The sequence below is a fragment of the Siniperca chuatsi genome, linkage group LG20 (genome assembly GCF_020085105.1).
Source record: "Siniperca chuatsi isolate FFG_IHB_CAS linkage group LG20, ASM2008510v1, whole genome shotgun sequence".
Taxonomy (NCBI): Eukaryota; Metazoa; Chordata; class Actinopteri; order Centrarchiformes; family Sinipercidae; genus Siniperca; species Siniperca chuatsi.
In genome coordinates, this window is record NC_058061.1 from 15,685,172 (window position 1) to 15,704,513 (window position 19,342).

The window sequence follows — 19,342 nt, forward strand, 5'->3', positions numbered from 1 at the left end:
GCTAAACTCTGACTTTGGATCTGTGTAAAATATCTGCTCTAAAACTTCTATAAAGAGCTTCTCACCTCCTTCCCTTGTTTCAACCTTAATTTTGCCTCAGTGGTCTGACAACCAAGGGATTTTGCTTTCATATTCACAATCAACACTATACACACATTCGTATTTTCAATGCATCTCCCTTCTGTCTCTTTGCACTCTCTTTCATTGCAGTTGACCTAACAAGTTTTGTGGAGGATACCGGGAGGAACCAATTTTTAAAATGCCCGTGGCAACATCCAGCTCTGACTCCGGTAAGTGGCTTGGTCTCACTATGACGAGGGCATCTTTGTGTGTGTGTGTGTCTGTGAGTGTTTGTGTCAGTGAGAGAGAGTGATATCGAGATAGAGAAGAGGGAGGAGATACTGAACGGTTTGTGGTTATTCCAGCTCTCAGGACATGTATCTCATCTCCTGAGTTCTAATGTGACTAAATGAGCTGGCTAATGGAGCGCTAAAATTCCAGCCTTGGATCAGTCATGCCTCGAAGGATTTTCTGTTGTACCCTTCGCGGCCCTCCACTCATACACACATGCACGTCAAATCTGCACTAGTGGCCAGTGGTACAAATGCACACGAGTGCATGCACACAAATATACATTCACATTTTTATTTGGAGGCATTAAGTGAGTGTTTTATTATGGACTGATGACTGATCAGTGTTGACTGAGATAGTACAGTGTGAAACTCAGAGGGTTTGCAATCACATTTTGAGTGGCTTGCATGGGTCATAATTGGCAATGAACTTTTTTGAAATATATGTTTATTTGAAGGTTTGTTTTCTATGAAACTGAAAGTAATAGATTTAAAGTAAAGATGACTGCAACAGATAACAGACTGCAGTGCAATAACTGACAACATGTCAAATGCTCCAAATAGTGCACCATGTCTTGCTCTGGATCCCATGTCATCTAAACTGGTTGATAAAACCAGGATCAAAGTATGTGACTATTTTTGCCAAAAAACGTATTACACCTTTTCCGCAGATTTGCTGGAATCAAAGTCAAATTTGGCGTCACATTGACTGTCTCTTTTCGTTGGCTTTTTATCACAGTGAATTTTCAGATGTATACCTTGGCATTGATATCAAAGTTAAAATTGTAGTACTGTGACAGCAGTATAATTATATTTCCTAGTTTGAGTGCCATAAAAGGTGCCCACATTAAACTCTAGCCATGCTTCCATGCATTTCCTTATCACTCAGTGCTGAGGGCACTTGATCAGGACACATAAAAGATTGAAAAGCCACAGCCAGATGTCTGGGAAATTAAGAGTCTCAGTATATTCAGAGGACCAAATCTAGAAGTCAAAGCTTTATAGTATTGTGTGATAGTAAATTGCAGCAGTCAGCTGCCGAATAGAGAGAGAAAAGCAGTTCTATGGAGGGTTAAAATGTGTGTGGAGTTTCATTTTTGTAATAGGCTGTCAGTTGGTTTTGATTTGTACACCAGCTGAGGGCTGAGTCTGGATGACTGGCATTTTATTTTTATTTTTTTTTTTAGTAACACACAGTAAATTGTTTCTCCAAACCAATTCATGTCTTTTTCTAAATTTAAAAAGCAGCATTTTTGGCAAGGCTATTTTTGCGCCGGCTTGGAGAAGGGTTAGAGAAGGGTCATTTTTGATTTTAAACAAGAAGATATTTTTCAACTCCTGTCAGCGAAGGAACTCTGATATGCATTTCTTCAATTTATGAGCGGAAAGCACATATATAAATTTCCCCTGAAATGCTCCTCACTTACAGTGCATCTGTAAGGCAGGCTGTGTTTGTACCTGTCTCTGTGATGTCAGTAATGGAGGGTTATCACTCATATATGTGTCAGCTCCCTACGCACCGCCTCCTTTACCGATCCTCCTTCCTACGAGCCAACCTTCTGCTGCTCTTTCCCCCAGTTAACCCCCACAGGGAAGCCTGGAGGGAAAATCGTCCTGCCTCCTTTTCTCCCTCCTCCTAGAGAAAGCATCATAACCCCCCCTCGCTCATGCACACAGCCCTCTCTCGTCTCCATTCATTCATGTGGAGGAGAAGACGCTCCTCCAGGCATAGCTTATACACATTCACATCAAGAGCAGGTGAAGAGGGAGGAAAGCGCGAGGAGCTGTTTTGGCAGAAAGAGGAGAGAGTCGGGCACAGATAGAGGGAGGGAGAGTAGGAGAGAGGGAGATCTCTCAGTCTGCCTCAGATACAGTATTGGGTGTGTTACTGTGAGTGTGTGCATTGTAGAGAGGTGTTGTTCACCATGGCTGGCAGTGTGTTTGGAAGGCTCTCACTGGAGGAAGGGGACTCAGCCAATTCCCTGGAGGGCCTGGAAATCAAGCTTGGGGGAGAAGGTAAGAATACAAGTCCCTACCTGCTTGGTGTGTGAGGGAAGAAACACTGGACAGAAACTGTGGGGAAGCTGAGATCTAAGGTTGAATCACTGTTAAAATGCAGCTAAGCAGGCGACAATATGCTTATGTACACGCTGAGGACAGTTGAGGGCTAGTTGGTGTTTTAAATTCGCATTGCACCTGCTCCTGATGTGCTGGTTCAAACCTCCAGAGTGTGATGAAGATGAGCAGAGACAGATTAGGACCCAGGGCAGCATGTGATCGTACAGGAATCCGAGGCAGCAGGCTACAAAGACAGGAAGCGAGACGTAAAAAGACAGCAAGGTGCAGTGGAAACATGTCACATTTCCTTTTATTTAATTTACAATGAGACGCCTTATTGTAAACGGAGAGCAGTAGAGAGAGAGAGAGACAGAGGAATGCACTTTGAGATAAGTAAAGAAAGCAAAAAGATAAGAAGTCATTACAAGTGGAACAGTCTGTGTAAAAGCAAATATGTATTTGTTTGAATGATAATGCACAGATAATGTTTGCTCACACAATATGGGGTGGGAAGGACCATGCATCCTATTCATTATTGATGGAGTTCATTTATATCACATGGGGTTGCATACTACACAGTAATATGTTCTGAGTGTGTGTCCATATCTATTTCTGTACTGTTATTTCCTTACATCTATTTGATGTTGTCATGTTAAATTAGTCAAAGTTAGGAGCATCATTACATCATTGCCAAGTCTATTGCATGTCATACAGTATACTGTGTTGTGAGATATCCTCTGCTCTGTAATGTAGCTTGACAAGACATCAGTGACAGCCATAATGAATCACATTTTCTGTCAAAGCATTCGCATCAGTTCAGAGTTACGTGTATGTGCGAGAGAGACAGAGAGAGAGAGAGAGACCCCCAGTGCATTGTACATTCATGGTGAGAAGGTAGGGGGTCATTCATATGCAACAGTGTTCTGATCAGAGACAGCACGCTTGAAAGTGTCAGACTCACAACCTTCAAATAACTCGGCGGCTCCTTCACATTCACCATTCTCCACGCACGCACACACGCGCTGTATAATACACAGGCTCTCTTCCCACCGAACCCTCACACTGTCAAAGGAATATTCTGTGTGCCTACTGGACTAATGAAGCGGTGTTCAAACACAGATGATGGATCATTGAGTACAGTGTGTTGGTAGGATTAGGCTGTCAGAGATAATCACTGGGTTTCAAGAGAATGGGACAATTTAATTCTGTTCTGGCTGAGGGTATTCGATAATGTGGTGACACTAGCAATTATTTCATCCACATCACACCCTGACTCTGTTTGCTCTTTCATTAACTGCTGCAGGGGAAAAGAGGCACAGTCAAAGTCAAAATGTTTGCCTTCTAATGGCAAGTTCAGTCGACAAAGTTGTTGGTGTTAGTTTCCCCCAAAACTTCACATGAAATCTCTCGCCCCGACTCTCTGTGGCCATGGGGTGAGGTGTAATGGGAGCTGCTGTCTATTTGCAAAATGTCAACAAATATCACAAGTGTTGTCTCCAGTGGTGACCTTCAGCTGGCTAATAAGGCGATCCAGCCCGCGTCCATATCATGCCAGCTTGGAACAAGCATCACCATGGCGATGTGGTGGCCTAAATGGCAGCTTTAAAGTCCCTCGTCCTGCTGATTGGCTACCCAAGAGAGAGGAGGTCAGGGTTACAGTGTTTCCCCTGGAAATGCTGCCTTTCATGGGACAGTCATGCACACGGTTGCAATGGTTAACAGTTACACTTTTGCAAAGTCAAGCAGAATGTAAAGGATTTTCTTTTGGAAAATCTTATGAACTCAACCAAATAATAAAATAAAAAGGATAGATTACGATCACTGTTAACCTGACAACATCATCTTAGAATATAGTGGGCTATGCTGCTTTAAAAAAAAAAGTGTAAATTTTTACAGTTTATTTAAAAAAAATTGTAATGATGTTTTTAGCTTTATGTTACGTGATGAGGTACCAACCTAACTAATAAACTAATAAAGTGAATGCAAATGATCAACAGTGTACAGGATTTCTGGTTAAAGGCCCTGAACATCAATAGTACACCCACATCCACAGTACAGGCGATTGCTGATGAGAGGTGCTCTGAGGACTATGTGGGTGTGTACACACTAGTTGATTGACTCTCACTCTCACACTCCTGTTTGCATTATTGAACCTATTAGGGTGGGGAGCTTAATCATTCTTATGCTGTGTTCACATCATATTGTTTAGACTGTAATATGAGCAACCGAGTCGGAAAAAACGTTCCTGTCAGCCTCTGAGTTGTAATTTCAAGTTGGAAATATCAGGAATTTCTGGCAGCGATGATGTCCCACTTGGTGAAAAGAACTACAGAAGAGTCAACAAACCGTTGATAAAACGCTGACAGTTGCATCTAAATAAAATCCACTATTAACACTAATACAATCTATTCAGGTACTTTTTAAAAGGAGCTATAAATATTTAGTTTGTATCTGTAACTTGTTAATAAACCGCTCCAAACACTGCAAAAGTAGCTAATTTAGGCTATTTCAATGATGTGACTACAAAGCTAGCAGTGGGGGTTATCAACCATGCGTGAACACTCTTAAGTCTGAATAATAATTTTATTAAAGTTTTTCTGTTCTTCCCATTCTGCCGACATTGCGTGAATGCATCATGATATCATGATTAGCACAAAGAGTTTGTTGACCTCATACAATTCCCAGCATAGCTTCACTCAACTTCAACCTGATCTCAACTAACACCTGTAAAGTTTCGTGACTGCATCTTGCACGGTTGTGACACTATCACGTTCACAAAATATGTCCACAGACATATAAACACCTGGCAAAGTACTCAAAACCGCCTCTGTGGTAGTTCCCGCTAAAGTAGGTGTCCCCGGGACAACATTTTGCCATGCTGACAAACACACACAGACTCACAAGGTGAAAACAATACCAGCCACACGCTGTCGCGGCTGGTAAACACCTGTGGGGGTGTGCAGGACCTTTAAATTTTAAATAAAATTTTCTGCATCTGTCTACAACTGCATAGTATATAGTAGATAATTCAAATAATGCAATTTAATGAGGCGAGCTATTCATTTGAAAGCAAGCCTGCAGTGACCACACAAGCACATTACACAATGGATGTGCCCACACATGCTTCACACAACGTTCTCTGAACTTGTCATGATGAGACAGCTTGTTTTTTCAGTGACGCTCCATGAGGAGGATGTTGACTAAATTATCTCGAGTTGAGCACACACACACCAGAGCAGTGTTCACATTTTAGCTGTAATAGTTGTATTCTGTATGCTCAGTGTTGCTGCCTGAATTGGAGAAGAAAATACTTCAGACTGATTGCACTCTGCAAGGACATCAAGATGGAAAGAATCAAGCACATACCATAAGGACAAATTAATCATGTACTTCAGTCATAAATGATTAATCGGTTCTAGTACACACAATGGAATATACTCCAATCCAATATAATTCTCCACCACTGTCTTAGACTTTCATCTTTTGCTATCTGGGGGATTGATAGTAATTATATTTTGCTGGAGAGCAGGGAACAGAATCAAATCTAAGAGCAACGTTAAAGTATTTAATAATGTCTGTCGAGGCCCGAGAGTATTTTATTATATGGAGGTGACTGGCAATTTAAAATAGTTTCGGTGTCATCCGCAACATGCTCTTTTCTGTCATTTTAATAGGGTGACAGAGAAATAAGGCTGCAGTAACTTCCAACAGTGAGTCCAGGAAACAATGAGAATATAAATGAGACTGCTCAGAAGTCTGACTGTGTTTTCACAGGACAAAGCAGGTGTTATTACTGCAGAGTCACTCTGCACACTGAAAAGCTTAACATTGACCTTATCCATTGAAAGTACCCTGATTAATCACCAGCAGGTCTTTCCTGCAACTAACTCTCAATGTCCTTTTCAGTGTAATTCTGGCTATACAATGAATTTTAAAGGTGTAACATTTAGGAGGCTCTATTGACAGAAATGAAATGTAGCATTCATAGGTTTGTTTTCATTAGTGTATAATCACCTGAAAATTAAGAAAAAGAATAAGCCGTTTTTATCTACAGAGGGAGCAGGTCCCCTTCTATGGACTCCGCCATGTTGCTGCCATGTTTCTACAGTGGCCCAGAACGGACAAACTAAACACTGGCTCTAGATATGGCATTTCGCGAGTTTTGCGGCCACCGTAGTTTCTCCTACATGCTTGGAAGGTGAGCGGTATTCAGTTGGTTACAATCTGCAGCTTCACCGCTAGATGCCACTAAATCCTACACACTGTTCTTTATAACACAGATTAGGTACTTGTGAACATATTGTTCCTCATGGTTCATTGAGAGCCTTCTAATCCAGGACCTCTAAAATAACCAAAATAGTATAAATCAAGACAGTGGTAAGAGATTTGTGATGAAAAGAGTTTTTCAAATGTATTTTTTGCCGCTTTGAGCACCACAAGCCGAGTGCCCTCTGGTTCACTTATATTCCAAAAAGGCAGAACTACAGGTAAGAGGAGAAATATATATTTTTGATTTTGGGGTGAACTGTCCCTTTTTAGGTTAGGTTAGGTGTCAGATTGATCAGGATTTGGTCCTGGCTGAAAGAAAACACCTTTATTTTCCACTAGGGGGGAAATGGTCTTTAGCTCACTCCATAAAGAGATACATTTGTGACTGTACACGTCCACAAGAATAAAGATGCTGAATGCAAAAATAGCATCAGTCAAAGCGTCCACACATTGCCTGAATTGCACACACCCAATTTATTATGTAGGATTTCAGCCAAACAGATCTTCATGAAAGCATGAGACAAGCTAAACACACACAGAACACATAGGCTGCTAGAGGGGGAAGAGGAGTCATCAACTATCAATTAACACACCTCAGGTGTGAGGCTGGGTTTGGGTTGTTGGAAACCAAAAACAAACAACACCTACTGTGCTAGTTTATGGTCTGCCCATTACCTGTTGATATTCTTCTGGATAAAGCATTTACTGTATTTGCCTTTTAAGACAGTTTGTTTATGTCAAGAAATTTCAGCCGACCAGACTGTTTTTATTGCCAGACACAGGGCGTAGAAAGAGTCAGCTGCACACTGTACTCACACTGTGTTTAAGACCCCATGAGGATTCAGCATGGAGAAACACCAACACAACCGCATCTTCCACATCTCTTTCTCCATGTTGAACCCTCCCTCAGCTCCCCTCTCCATCTCTCTCTCTGTTTTCCGCCGCTCCATAGCAACAGAACAACCTTCACTAAGTGCTGGCTAAGAGGTTCATGTTCCCCTGCTGTGCTCCAACCGCAAACAATAACAGCCCAGATTGTTTGGCTGCCTCCATGACATTGAGTTTAATTGTAACTCTCCTTGGAGGTGAAGTCGCGCTCAGATGGGACTTTAGGAGACAAAAGCACCTTTTTATTTGGGTTCCTTGTGATTACATGTCCTCTGCTACAATAGTAACACACTGTAGTGTGTTACTATTGTACATTTTTATTAGCTGAACATTACTGACAAAGTAGCATTTTACCTAAGCTGTATTAAAACTAAATGAATCATTACAACATTTGTTGACTTCTTTAAATGTCAGTTTTCTTCTCTAGTTAACACTTTTAAACACACCATCTCAATCTCTTGGGAACTTCATATCTTTGTGTTAATTATGTATCTGCTCTACTGGGACTCCTCTTTGAGGAGTTTCCCCCGTAAATCCGGTGACACACAGTAGTGAAATTGTGTAACAACAAGACCTACTCAAGCCTGAAAAAGCCTTTAAATTTTACAACATTTCCCTGGAAGAGTAGGATCTGTAGATGACGTACATATAGCTGGCTCAGTCTGTCTTCACACCTGAGTCCCTTTTTGTGCTCTTAGGCCCTCACCTGCTAAATGGAGTTCTGTAATGGTATCGAGTTACAGAGTGTACTATAAGGAATTTAGATTCACTGAAGCGAAAAATGACTTTCGCCTGAGTTCTCCCCTTTTTAAAGGCTCAGAAGAAGAAAAAAACCCTGAGTATATTATTATGCAAATGTCTACATGCAACTTTAAAGCTAATATGAGACATGAGCAGAAGCTAGATTAATACAGTTAGTGATAGAAAAAAAGCAGTTTGGTCCTGGTTATGCAGATTTATTTGAAGTTTATGCGGGTTTATGCAAGGGAGGATGGCTTTGACAGCAGCAGTATACAAGATGAAATACTCCACCTGAATGCTAAAGAGACAGTTGTTTTTAAAAGAAAGTTGCAGTTGCAGAAAATAGAAAATAAATGCTGTATCTTAGTCTGACATTCAGACCTCTTCCTGTATGAACTTTTGACCTGCATGGCCAATCCTCTGTTGTCTTTGCTTTGATGCTTGCCAGTGAAGATGAGGGAAGCAACTCTATTTATCTATATATTTTGAGAGAAGAAGGGCAGCGAGACCAGAGAAGGACGACAAGTTGGATTTTTAATAATCTCTATGAATAATAGAACGACCCCAGGCATACTCAGGACTGGAAAAATGGCTATTATTCTCCAGTCCCTTTCACACCTTCTCATTATTCCTCTGTGACTTCCAAGCAATGACAATATCACAGAATATCTAAACGCAAGTCAACACCATTCCTTTTTCCTGATGTTTTTGTCCAACATCCTTGGTGCACTGTGGAGAGGCAGCTGTCAATTTTATCAGGATTGTTGGTTCTGATTGGGGCTGGAGTGAAAGGGGAAAGGAGAAAATGATAAGTGACACATGTAAATATATTAAGACAGCATGGGTGTGTGAGAGAAAGCTGAATAAGAATCCAAAAAAGAACACAAAACAGTGGAAAGTAGTGAAAAAAATGAGAAAAAGAACAAAAACCCAACTAACTTCACACACGTCGAGGCGAAGCCGAGAAAAGCTAACATCGGGAAAAGTGCCGATGTGGCAACAACACCGGCTTACAGTAGCGGTGATTAAAGAGAATTATGCAGGACCTGTAAGCAGAGCCTGCTGGTCTGATATTCTGTGCCAGGCGCAAATCTGGCAACTCTCCTGCTGGAGCAGAGCTGCTGTTCAAAGGAAAATAGAAGAGAAACAAGACTTCACTGCGGAAGACTCGTGTAATTATTTATTTAACTTATCAAATTATTCAGAAAGAGGGTGGATTGACTGTAATCATCAAGGCCGTCTTCCTCTGCCCTTCTTGTCTTTGTGGCTTTCTGTCTTTTTAATCTTTTTTTCCTGAGTGAAAGCACAGATCAGGATAGTTTCTTGTCTTTATGACTGTTTGTACATGGATATAGTTTGCATGTAAAAATACTTCCAAAACACCACAGAAGAAGACCAAAAATAGTTTTCTGCTCATTCTCAAAATATCTATTACCTCATCACTCCTCTTTAAGCACCAAAAAAAACCCTCCTACTGCGCTCTGCTGAGCAACAGAAACATAAATCATTCGCCAGCCTCTTGACAGACCAGACCTGAACTGCACACAGAAACACACGCCTTATGTTGTGTATTAACCATGACTGCTACTGAAACTCACAGTCCATATTGTTCAAATGTACAGCATCAATGGACAAACTTTTTTTTTATCAGTTTCCCTCCCCTCTTCGCTCTTCTCTATAGAATATCAACTTGAAACAGTGAGTTTGGTGATACAAAGGGATAACTGTAAGGGAATTAGAGAACATTTTCTGTTGGAGTCGATAGTGTTTGAGTCCACAAAGTAATTTTGTTGTTTATTGTCAATAGAGCAGCTTCAGGCTGCACATCATTGAAAACACTGAACAGAGTAATGGTGCTCTGGGTTAGAGAGACTTATTCATGATAACCACGGGTCTCTTTTTTTCACAAGAAAAATGTGAATTCTTCCATTAAGTGATATTCTGTGGATCATTGAAAACTTGATTTACTGTTTGATGTCAGTTTATTGGTTTTTAGCCATGCTAGTGGCATGGCTCAATGGATAGCAATGTCGGTTGATCCACCATTTTGGTTCCAGACTGAAATATCTCAACAGCTGTTGGGTGGATTGCAATGAAATTTTTTATAGACCATAGACCGTTTGGTACAGGCAGTCATGGTCCCCAGAGGATAAATCCTACTGACTTTGGTGATTTCCTGAGTTTTCCTCTAGTGCTACCACCAGGTTGACATTTTTGGTTTTTAGTGACATGTATTTACAACTGTTGGATGGATTGCCATGAAATTTGGTTCAGACATTCATTGCTCAGGACGATTTGTAATCACTTTGATAATTCCTTAACTTTTCCTGTTGCACCATCATCAGGAAACATTTTCCCAATACTTTGCAAGTATTTGTACATAAACCAAAACTAATAACTAAACTAAGATGGTGAAGTGGTAAACAATATACCTGCTAAACATCAGTATGGTATCATTGTCACTGTGAGCATGTTGCCATGCTGTTGTTAGCATTTAGCTCAAAGCACTGCTGTGCCTAAGAATAAGCCTCACAGAGCCACTAGCATGGCTGTAGACTCTTATTTGTTGGCATTTGTGCCATTGGTCACTTTAAATGCATGGCTGTCTGTATCAAGGTATACCCGGCCCGACCATCAATCTAATTTTTCCTGTAATTGTGCACATGGGACTCATTTTTAAATATGCTAGCTTGCTAACTCGCTCCTATAACTCAGCTCAATAGGAAGAACACAGAAATGCATTTCATATTGGAACATACATTGTACCAAAGAGTTTCTGTAAATGTTGCATATAGTGTAGTGTGAGTGGTACTGTATGCAAATCCCCAGTTCATGTCTTCAGAGTTCTGTCATAAGGTGTGTCATACATCCATAATATAAAATAATACTTAGTATGCATAGATTGTAATATTTTGGCCAGTTCCTCTACATACAGTAGAGGAAATCAATGTATTAAATACCACTAACAGCAAACAATACAAGGTGGATGCATCAATTAAACTGCAACTGTAAACATTACTGCCAATTACAAAATGTGAAAATTCACAAAAAGCTTTTCAGGGATTTATTACTTTTCATGAGCTGTCATACTATCATATTTTCATTTTACAGCTGTGAGTTGCTCCTCCATTTTTGTTGTGCATTTCATTTTTGGACAGTATTATTTTATTATGCATATTGGATATCCTAATTATACTTCATTCTGTCATTTTCCTTTGCGAAGGTGCTACATGTTTAAATGGTTAGAATTAGTCCATAGAAAGCAATTGGGACACCATCTCCTAACACAAAACTAATTAGCAGCCCTCTAATTGGACCAATCACCTCTTAATGCTCTGTTATGCCCTTATTAGGAGATGAGACCTATGAAGTGGGTCGTGCAGGATTTGTGGTGGACCACCAATCTAAAAAGCCAGTGTTGTATTTTTAGCTTTGGAAACAAAGGCCTCAGTGTCTGTTGAGCAAATTACAGCAGACAAATATTTCCTGTGAATAAAAATGCCCACTCTTCTGACAGTCATGTCTGATGTGATTAATGCCTGCTGGTAGGTGATGTCAGTGTGTGGTACCTTTTTAATGCGTTATATTCTAAGTCAGTGGAGATGCTTTGAAACTAAACTGAACCTTCCTTGACCTTCATCGAATTGTTGACGTCCCCTTGCATCTGCTGATTGATTGGTTGTCTTATTGAGTGATGTCTGTGGTTTAGCAGTTAGATTTTACATCTTTGAGATAAGGCTGCGTGTGTGCATGCATTTACTTTGATGGGCTTATCATCAAGGGTGCACCATGAACCGGAAAATATCATTTTGAAAAATGCACCACTGACTTATGCCATATTAAAATCTAGTCTTATCCAGCCTCTAAAACAATGCACTGTAGTTTGGTGCAGGTATACAAACTGATCATATGCAAACTGGTAAAAAAAATGTATTTTCTCTCTTTGTTGTTGTTAAGCTGATGTGTGTGTGTGTGTGTGATCATGTGCGTAGGAGGGAGAGGGACGAAGTTGGGAGTTGTTGGACAACAGAAAGATACTGTTGCTTCTGATAGACTTAAGGGGAGGGTGACTGACAGAGGTGAAATTGCTTGGGAAAGGATGTGAGGCAGCTCCCATCCATCCAGCCTCCTCTCAGTCAGCTATGTAGTGGGAACTTCTGTAAATGTGCTCTCTCCCTCCCTCACTCTCTCTCTCTCTCTTTTCCCATGGGTAACTGCAGAATATGGAGGGGAGTGGAGTGAAATCAACTTTCTTTCTTCTTCTTCTTTTCTGTGTGTGTGTGTGTGTGTGTGTTTGTAGCCATGCATCAGGCTCTGGACACTCTGAGTGACAGCACAAGCTCCACAACTGCCAATGACCTGGACCTCATCTTCCTCAAAGGCATCATGGAGAGCCCAGTGGTGAGAACAGCTTCATACTGTACACTATTAAATGTATGAGGAAATATATGTATGTGTGTGTGACATGCAGTAAAGGACAGTCAGAGATAAGTCAATGTGAAAGGACTTCAACTTTAATGTAACTAAATCACAATTACATCCCAACAACACAGGGTAGTTACAGTATATTAAAGTGGTCATATTATGCTCATTTTTACGTACATAATTTTATTTTGGGGTTTTACCAGAATAGGTTTACATGGTTTCATTTTCAAAAAACACCATATTTCTGCTCACACTGCACATTGCTGCAGCACCTCTTTTCACCCTGTGTCTTGAACGCTCTGCTTTAGCTACTGAGTGAGGTATCTCACTTCTATTCGATCTTTGTTGGGAGTTGCACATGTGCAGTACCGAGGTAAGGACTACTAGCCAATCAGAGTAGGTCGGGTCCTGACAAGCAAGGTAGTGTGATCCAAAACAAAGCTGCTTCAGCCGGTAACTATGGCTTCTGTTCAGCCATTACGGTTCAGATGTACAAGTGCCAGCAACCCGAACCAGCTTCACAACTTAGACTGGAGCAAGACAGTTCAGCGTGGTAAGTTATTTATTTTTTTTATTTTATTAATTTGTAACTCATTTATCTTCCATAGGTCTCTACATCACAGTAACAACTTTATGCCCATTGACTGCCTGGAGGGCATCTAACCTTATTTTAATTTGATATTTAGGTATACTTGAGGAAACTGCTCAATTCGTTCATTATGATACATGTAACATAGTGATGTAGATATGTTATGGAAGTAAAGGCTGGACTACAATCAACAACTTTTTCATTTTGCAAACCTATTACATGCACAAAAAAGATATATAACACAATAAAGGTAAGGGAAAAAGCCAGAAAGCATAATATGACCACTTAAAGTTGGATGCCAGTTAGTGTATCTGCTGCAAAATTAAGGATATTTAATGCATGCAAATTTACATTTTGCATTTTGTTACATGGCAATGCAAGTCTTGCATTTTGCACATTTGCCATAACATTAAAATTAGATTTCAGTATCATTATTTGCATGTGCCATTTCCTGCATTAACACTGGCGTGTAACACATCATTATGTTGTCACAGAGATTTGCATGCGTTATGAGAAGGTTTATTAAAATTATATTGCAAAATGGAAGCTTAATATTCACACCCTTTATTACATTTAAAATTCAAATTTCAGCTTGCAATAATTATCCTAAAAAGACAGCTTAAATTCATCAATTACAATCACATTACCATGTTAATGGTCTTGCTTCATTGTTTTCTCATAAGTTGAAAATGCAAATTAAAGAGAAATCTGGTATTTTATTTTCACGCCACGTCATGCTGCACAGACAGCGAAATTCAGATGAAAATCTTAGTCCTATCACTGGCACAAGTTTAACCTGGCAATGCTGATTTCAAAGGCTTTGAGTCATTTCATGAGTCATTTCACTTTTCTCAGTGGTTTTATGTGTCTGAAACAGGATGTTGGGATAGAAGCTAACATCTTTGAGAGTTTTGGATTTTGAAGTTTAAACTTAGTGAGGAGAAAGGAGGCAAAATGGTTGCCATTAAACATTGCTCGCCTCCTCATCTCTCCCAGTTACAGAGAAGGTGGACAAGAAAGATGGGGGTAGACATATTTTTAATAACAGGTACAGCAGAGAGAGCTGCCAATATTGTGGTGATGGTATAATTGAATATGCTACTGTATAGAGGTTGGGTCACTGAAAACATTGGAAAGTTTTTTCACTTTGATACAAAAATACTTCGAAATGTATTTTTGGCATGTGTTTGGCGTATAACAATATTGAACAACTGAACAACACAGAAAAAGACATTTTTCTATTAAAAGGGTTGATAACATTGCCACAGTTTCCCTGCTGCCAGTCATTTTAACAAGGTTATACAACATTTCTATTGGCAATCAGAGCAAAAGATTGAAATAGCAGTCAGTAAGCAGCACAGTTACCCTTGACATGTTTGACAAGTTGACAAGTCCAGGTGGAGTAGCAGCCCCCATGATCAATGGAGAATCCAGGAATGAATGGCAGCCTTAGGTTTTACACTTTTACTCCAAAAACCTGTTTGAATGGTTTAGTTGAGGATCTTTATTTTGTTTATAATAATACAGAATTGAAAACAACTCACTTGCACATTATCCATGGTTCAGATGAGTTCTCTGCTCATTATATTTAAGCTGTGGTTTGAGTTTTTATGGATGTTTTGATACATTTTTCCACTATGAAGTGTGATCATTATTGGAATGTATTGTAACTGACATGGATTTAAGCTGACCACAGCTTCCCTGCTCTGTGAAGAACTAACTACAAGCTTTTTACAGCTCATTTTCAAACTTATAGGCACTCATCTACGTGTTACTCATGTAGAGTTACAAGATTTTGGGTGAAATGTTACTTTAAAAATGAAAAAAGTACAAAGTGAAAAGGTACCACAGATTTTAATCATTGCCTATGTGGCACCAATCTCCTACTAGTAGTTGTACATCATCCCGTTTAGTGGCAGAGGAGAATATATAGAACCAGCTGCACCTTCTATTTCAATACAGTAATACTCAAATACACACTGCTAAAGCACTTGTATTACAGCACTCAAGAAGGATTAAAAGGGTTGCCTTACTACCTAGACGTACTTTATATACATGCATTGTTTTTTGTCCACAGCCTGTTTATCTGTAAGAATGAACAAGATAAATGTTCAAATCCATGTTGCATTTGTACAGATTTCTCTTGGTCAGTTGCCCAGACATCGGATTAAAGCTAGTCCTTGATGGAAGCAAATCTCTGAAGTTATTCCAAGGACACTTTGTCTTTTATCCAAGAAAACTCAGACATGGCTGGCAATTGACTTTTGTTGTTTTGATTGGTCTAAAAAACTTTAAAATAATATATTTTATAATATATTCGCACTATTCAGACCTTTCAAACAGTATTCATCCTCTGTCTCTCTTTGATTCTGAATGTTTCAGAAGTTTGGGAACAAGGACAAGGTTTAAAATGTTTCATAATTAAATGAAGCTACGCTGCATGCAGTGGTGCTGTATGAGACAAAACACACACTTTTACAATATGTGCAACAAAGACTTTTGTAGAAATTAATTATTCTCTTAAAGAGCTTTAAGTACAATCAGCTGTTTGTTTCAGGTCTCGCCACAACTTTGACTTGGACTTTGACCTGAAATCTTTAAAAGTCTTCAGCCCTTCTAATTTAGACGAGCTTGTGTATCAGATTGCTTTGCTGAATTAAACTTAACCTTCAGCACTCAGATGAATGGCTTAACAGTGATTTGATCCTAGAGTTTCGTGATTGATTGATCATCCAGGTCCTGAGTCAGCAAACAATCCCTTAACCTTGATGCTGCTAGCACTACATGTGACTACTGCTGAGTCAAAAATTCACACCTTTTTCCAGAACTTCTGACAATCATCTATATGCTTTGTAGCATTCATTTTCTTCTTTTGACATCCACTTGCCATTTTGCCAGTATTTTAGTTTTTGCAGTTAGTGTACCTGAACACTGTTTAATTAGGCTGGATATCTAAGATAATGAGAAAAAATAGGGTTCATGTTTTTTTCTTACACTGAAGACTTCACCAAAAAACACCACAAAAGTACACTTTCTGCATAGAAGCAGATCTGTACAAACATTTCCTTGGTTCTCCTTGTACAAAGTCCCTCTTATGAAGCCAATCCCAACTAGAGAGCGATGTCGCTGTTACGGAGTACAGCTTTTTGAAGTGAAGAGTGAAAGAGCTTAGCAGTGGCAGACAGTCTTTTCAGAGTTTCATCCCACTGCGTGTCATGTTCATGTTCTCTGGTGTCGAAGTCTTCCTCTTCTACTTCTTGCCCGGAGCACAATTTCACAAACCTTTTAAAAGTGAAGAGAAGGAAAATGTATTCTGCTGTGCACTGCAAAAGTATGCAAGGAAAAAAGTATATATGCAGTTCATGTCATAGACTGAAATTCAATCTTTGCCTTTTCCTTTATGTTGTCAACAGTCATTAGTATGGATAACCACATGTATCTTTCTAACATTGCACAGTCAGTGTTAGCTGATTTGCACTGAGGTGGAAGTTGTTTGTAGGCATGAGGTTGCTCTGTCCAAGGAGATGCATTGGTCGGCGGACTACTCCTCAGACTCAGACAGAGCCGGAGGTAAAAATTTGCGCAGTCTCATTCAGTAATTCAGAGGCAGTTCTGTTCAGGAAATTTGGAGATCGACTATCCACAGGGGGCAACAGGAAGTACTGGATCAAAAGCCTCCCATATTTCTGAAAACAGAGTCTCTTCTACTTCCTTCTATCCCTATTTCTCTCTCTGTCTCTGTTTGTTATTGGTTTCTTTTCACTTAGGGCTGATTGATTTCCGTGTGCGTGACACTGGTGTTTGTTTGTGCTGTGTGTCTGAGAGAGTTCTTGGTGGTTCCCGGTGTATTGATGAGCATTCTCATAAAAGATGAATCTGCTGATGCAAGCTATGTGTAAAGAAGACGTCTCGATGAAGGATGTGAAAAGGATTTCTAAGATCATAGTTTCTCTTGACCCCATGATGGATCTATAAACCCCTAACAAGCTATTAATGTGCTGACTCTGAGACCACGCTAACAGAGGGATAGAGGGACAGAGCAAGGGTCCATGAGTGTGTGCATATAGCATAGTGACTTCAGTGAATTGTGCTGATTGCATCACACTGCAGTCAGCACAACCTACGATTCTATAATAAATCTAAAGGATGATTAGACCCACAATGAGCAGATATTGACAACAGGAGCGATCATCTTGCAAAAGAGCTTCCGCAGTGCTCGATTATTATTAGCTTTGACTGCACTGGCTCAATGCTTGGCTCTATATCTAACTGAGCACTCAGGACTATTGAGGCATTTAGGACAACTAAATGAGCTGACACTTGCTTTTAGACATTTTGTTATGTATCGTGTGCTTTTGCCTCTAAAACAATGAATTTTGGTGCTATATGAAACAGCTTGTAGAAAACAAGCGGTCAAAGACAATTATTACCCCATTTCCTGCCAGCTATTGGCATTTAGCTTAAAGTGCGGAAACAGAAATGCATAAAGGCTTGTCTATACTACACTGTAGTACACCTCAGCTAATGTAGCACTCAGCACTCACCATGGAGTAGCAGTCTTATTTAAAATATAATCCTAATGTCTTCAAAACATGGTATGTTGATACATGTTGTTTTATATGCATTGCCATGGATTAATTTGCACCTAAACTAAACCAAGGAGAAATGTTACTGAATCATACATTTCAGTCAAAGCCAATGTGAGAAACTGTCTATTACCTTTACATTATTTAAAGCAAACCTTTGTAACCTTTGCTGTTTAACACCAATGGTGGCCACAAGTGACAATTACAGGATAATGGCTCATGCTAAACATAATACAACAGTAGCCCATGTACAGAAGACTCATACAGTGACCTGACTCAGTGATGTCAGTTACACAGCAATATCTGTTTAAAGTTTGCTATCATTAGCCACCATAAGCTACTGGTCATATCAGACCAAGTAAGGCTGTAGCGGCAAAACCCCTGAGTGTATTGAATTAAGCACAAGTGTGTTTTATTTATTTATTTATGAATTCAAGTTTTCACATCTAAGATGAGGAATATATTATTTTTTATTTCAGAAGTTACAAAGTCTTGCGTTAAATAATCTATTATCTTCATGAGCCACTATTGATGACCAGTGGGAGCAACATTGATTGATCAAATTACGGTACAAGCCACTGTGCTATAGTGTGTTACATTTTCATATTGGAGAAGCGAAGGCTAGCTAACTAAACCAGAGATCCATCAGAAATATCTCATGGAGATACAAAATACAATTCTAACACTGCTTTGTCACTTGCTTTTTGCCTTGAGAACAGCAGTGCTCATTAGCCTTTATAGCGGAAATGTCTAGGTGGAGAGGAGGAAGATTAGTAGTGTCATGTAATTACAATGGAACAGGAATTTTGAAAGCCACCAATTTCAGTACTTGGCAGAGTCATTGTTGAATAATTGGTATCAATGATAGACTGCATATCAACAACCTGAAAAACGAATACACTGTAAAATGCACATTATAATAGGATTGTACAAAAACATGCTTATCTTAGTCATTTTTTACATAAATAGTCATTTTATCTCTTCAAAGTGTCGGTAAAGCAGACACATGCCTCAGATATTTTGTTGGTCATGTCCATGGGTCTCAAAACAGTGTAATCATATCACATAGTGTCCACGCTGGCATGTTGCCCAAGGGCCAGGTGCTCACAGCTCGCTCCATCAGGTTACAAAGACTTCTGCCAAAACTCCAAATGAGCGAAGTCCTGCTGCCGCATCGCTAAACAGGACTGAAGAGCGCCGTGTGTTTTAGGCCATGTGCAAATAACTCTGTCTGTGCGGGTATGTGTGCTGTGCCTGTGTACATATGATGATTTGTTTGTGAGACTGTGTACATGCAGGCATTTGTGAATATTTGTTTGTGTGTAAATGTGCACCATATCCTGTTTCTCTGCAGGGATTTTTCCTCTCTTCCTCAGCAAACAAACAACATAGCTGTCAGAGCAGTCTGAAGTCCCAACAGAGAAATCCTCTGTGGG

The 19,342-nt window shown here is 39.7% G+C and overlaps 1 protein-coding gene across 3 annotated transcripts in view; it reads left to right on the top strand.

Annotated features, from left to right (window-relative positions):
- Positions 1–19,342, top strand: part of mpp2b (MAGUK p55 scaffold protein 2b) — a 40,575-nt gene that overhangs the window by 10,908 nt on the left and 10,325 nt on the right. For 2 of the 3 annotated variants that reach the window (XM_044179726.1, XM_044179727.1), the window contains exons 2-3: positions 211–290; positions 12,607–12,707. In XM_044179726.1, the coding sequence (XP_044035661.1) occupies positions 260–290; positions 12,607–12,707 (132 nt within the window). In that variant the 5' untranslated portion in view covers positions 211–259. Of the gene's footprint in view, positions 1–210; positions 291–2,047; positions 2,367–12,606; positions 12,708–19,342 lie in introns of those variants that run through there. The other variant, XM_044179725.1, reaches the window with a different exon arrangement.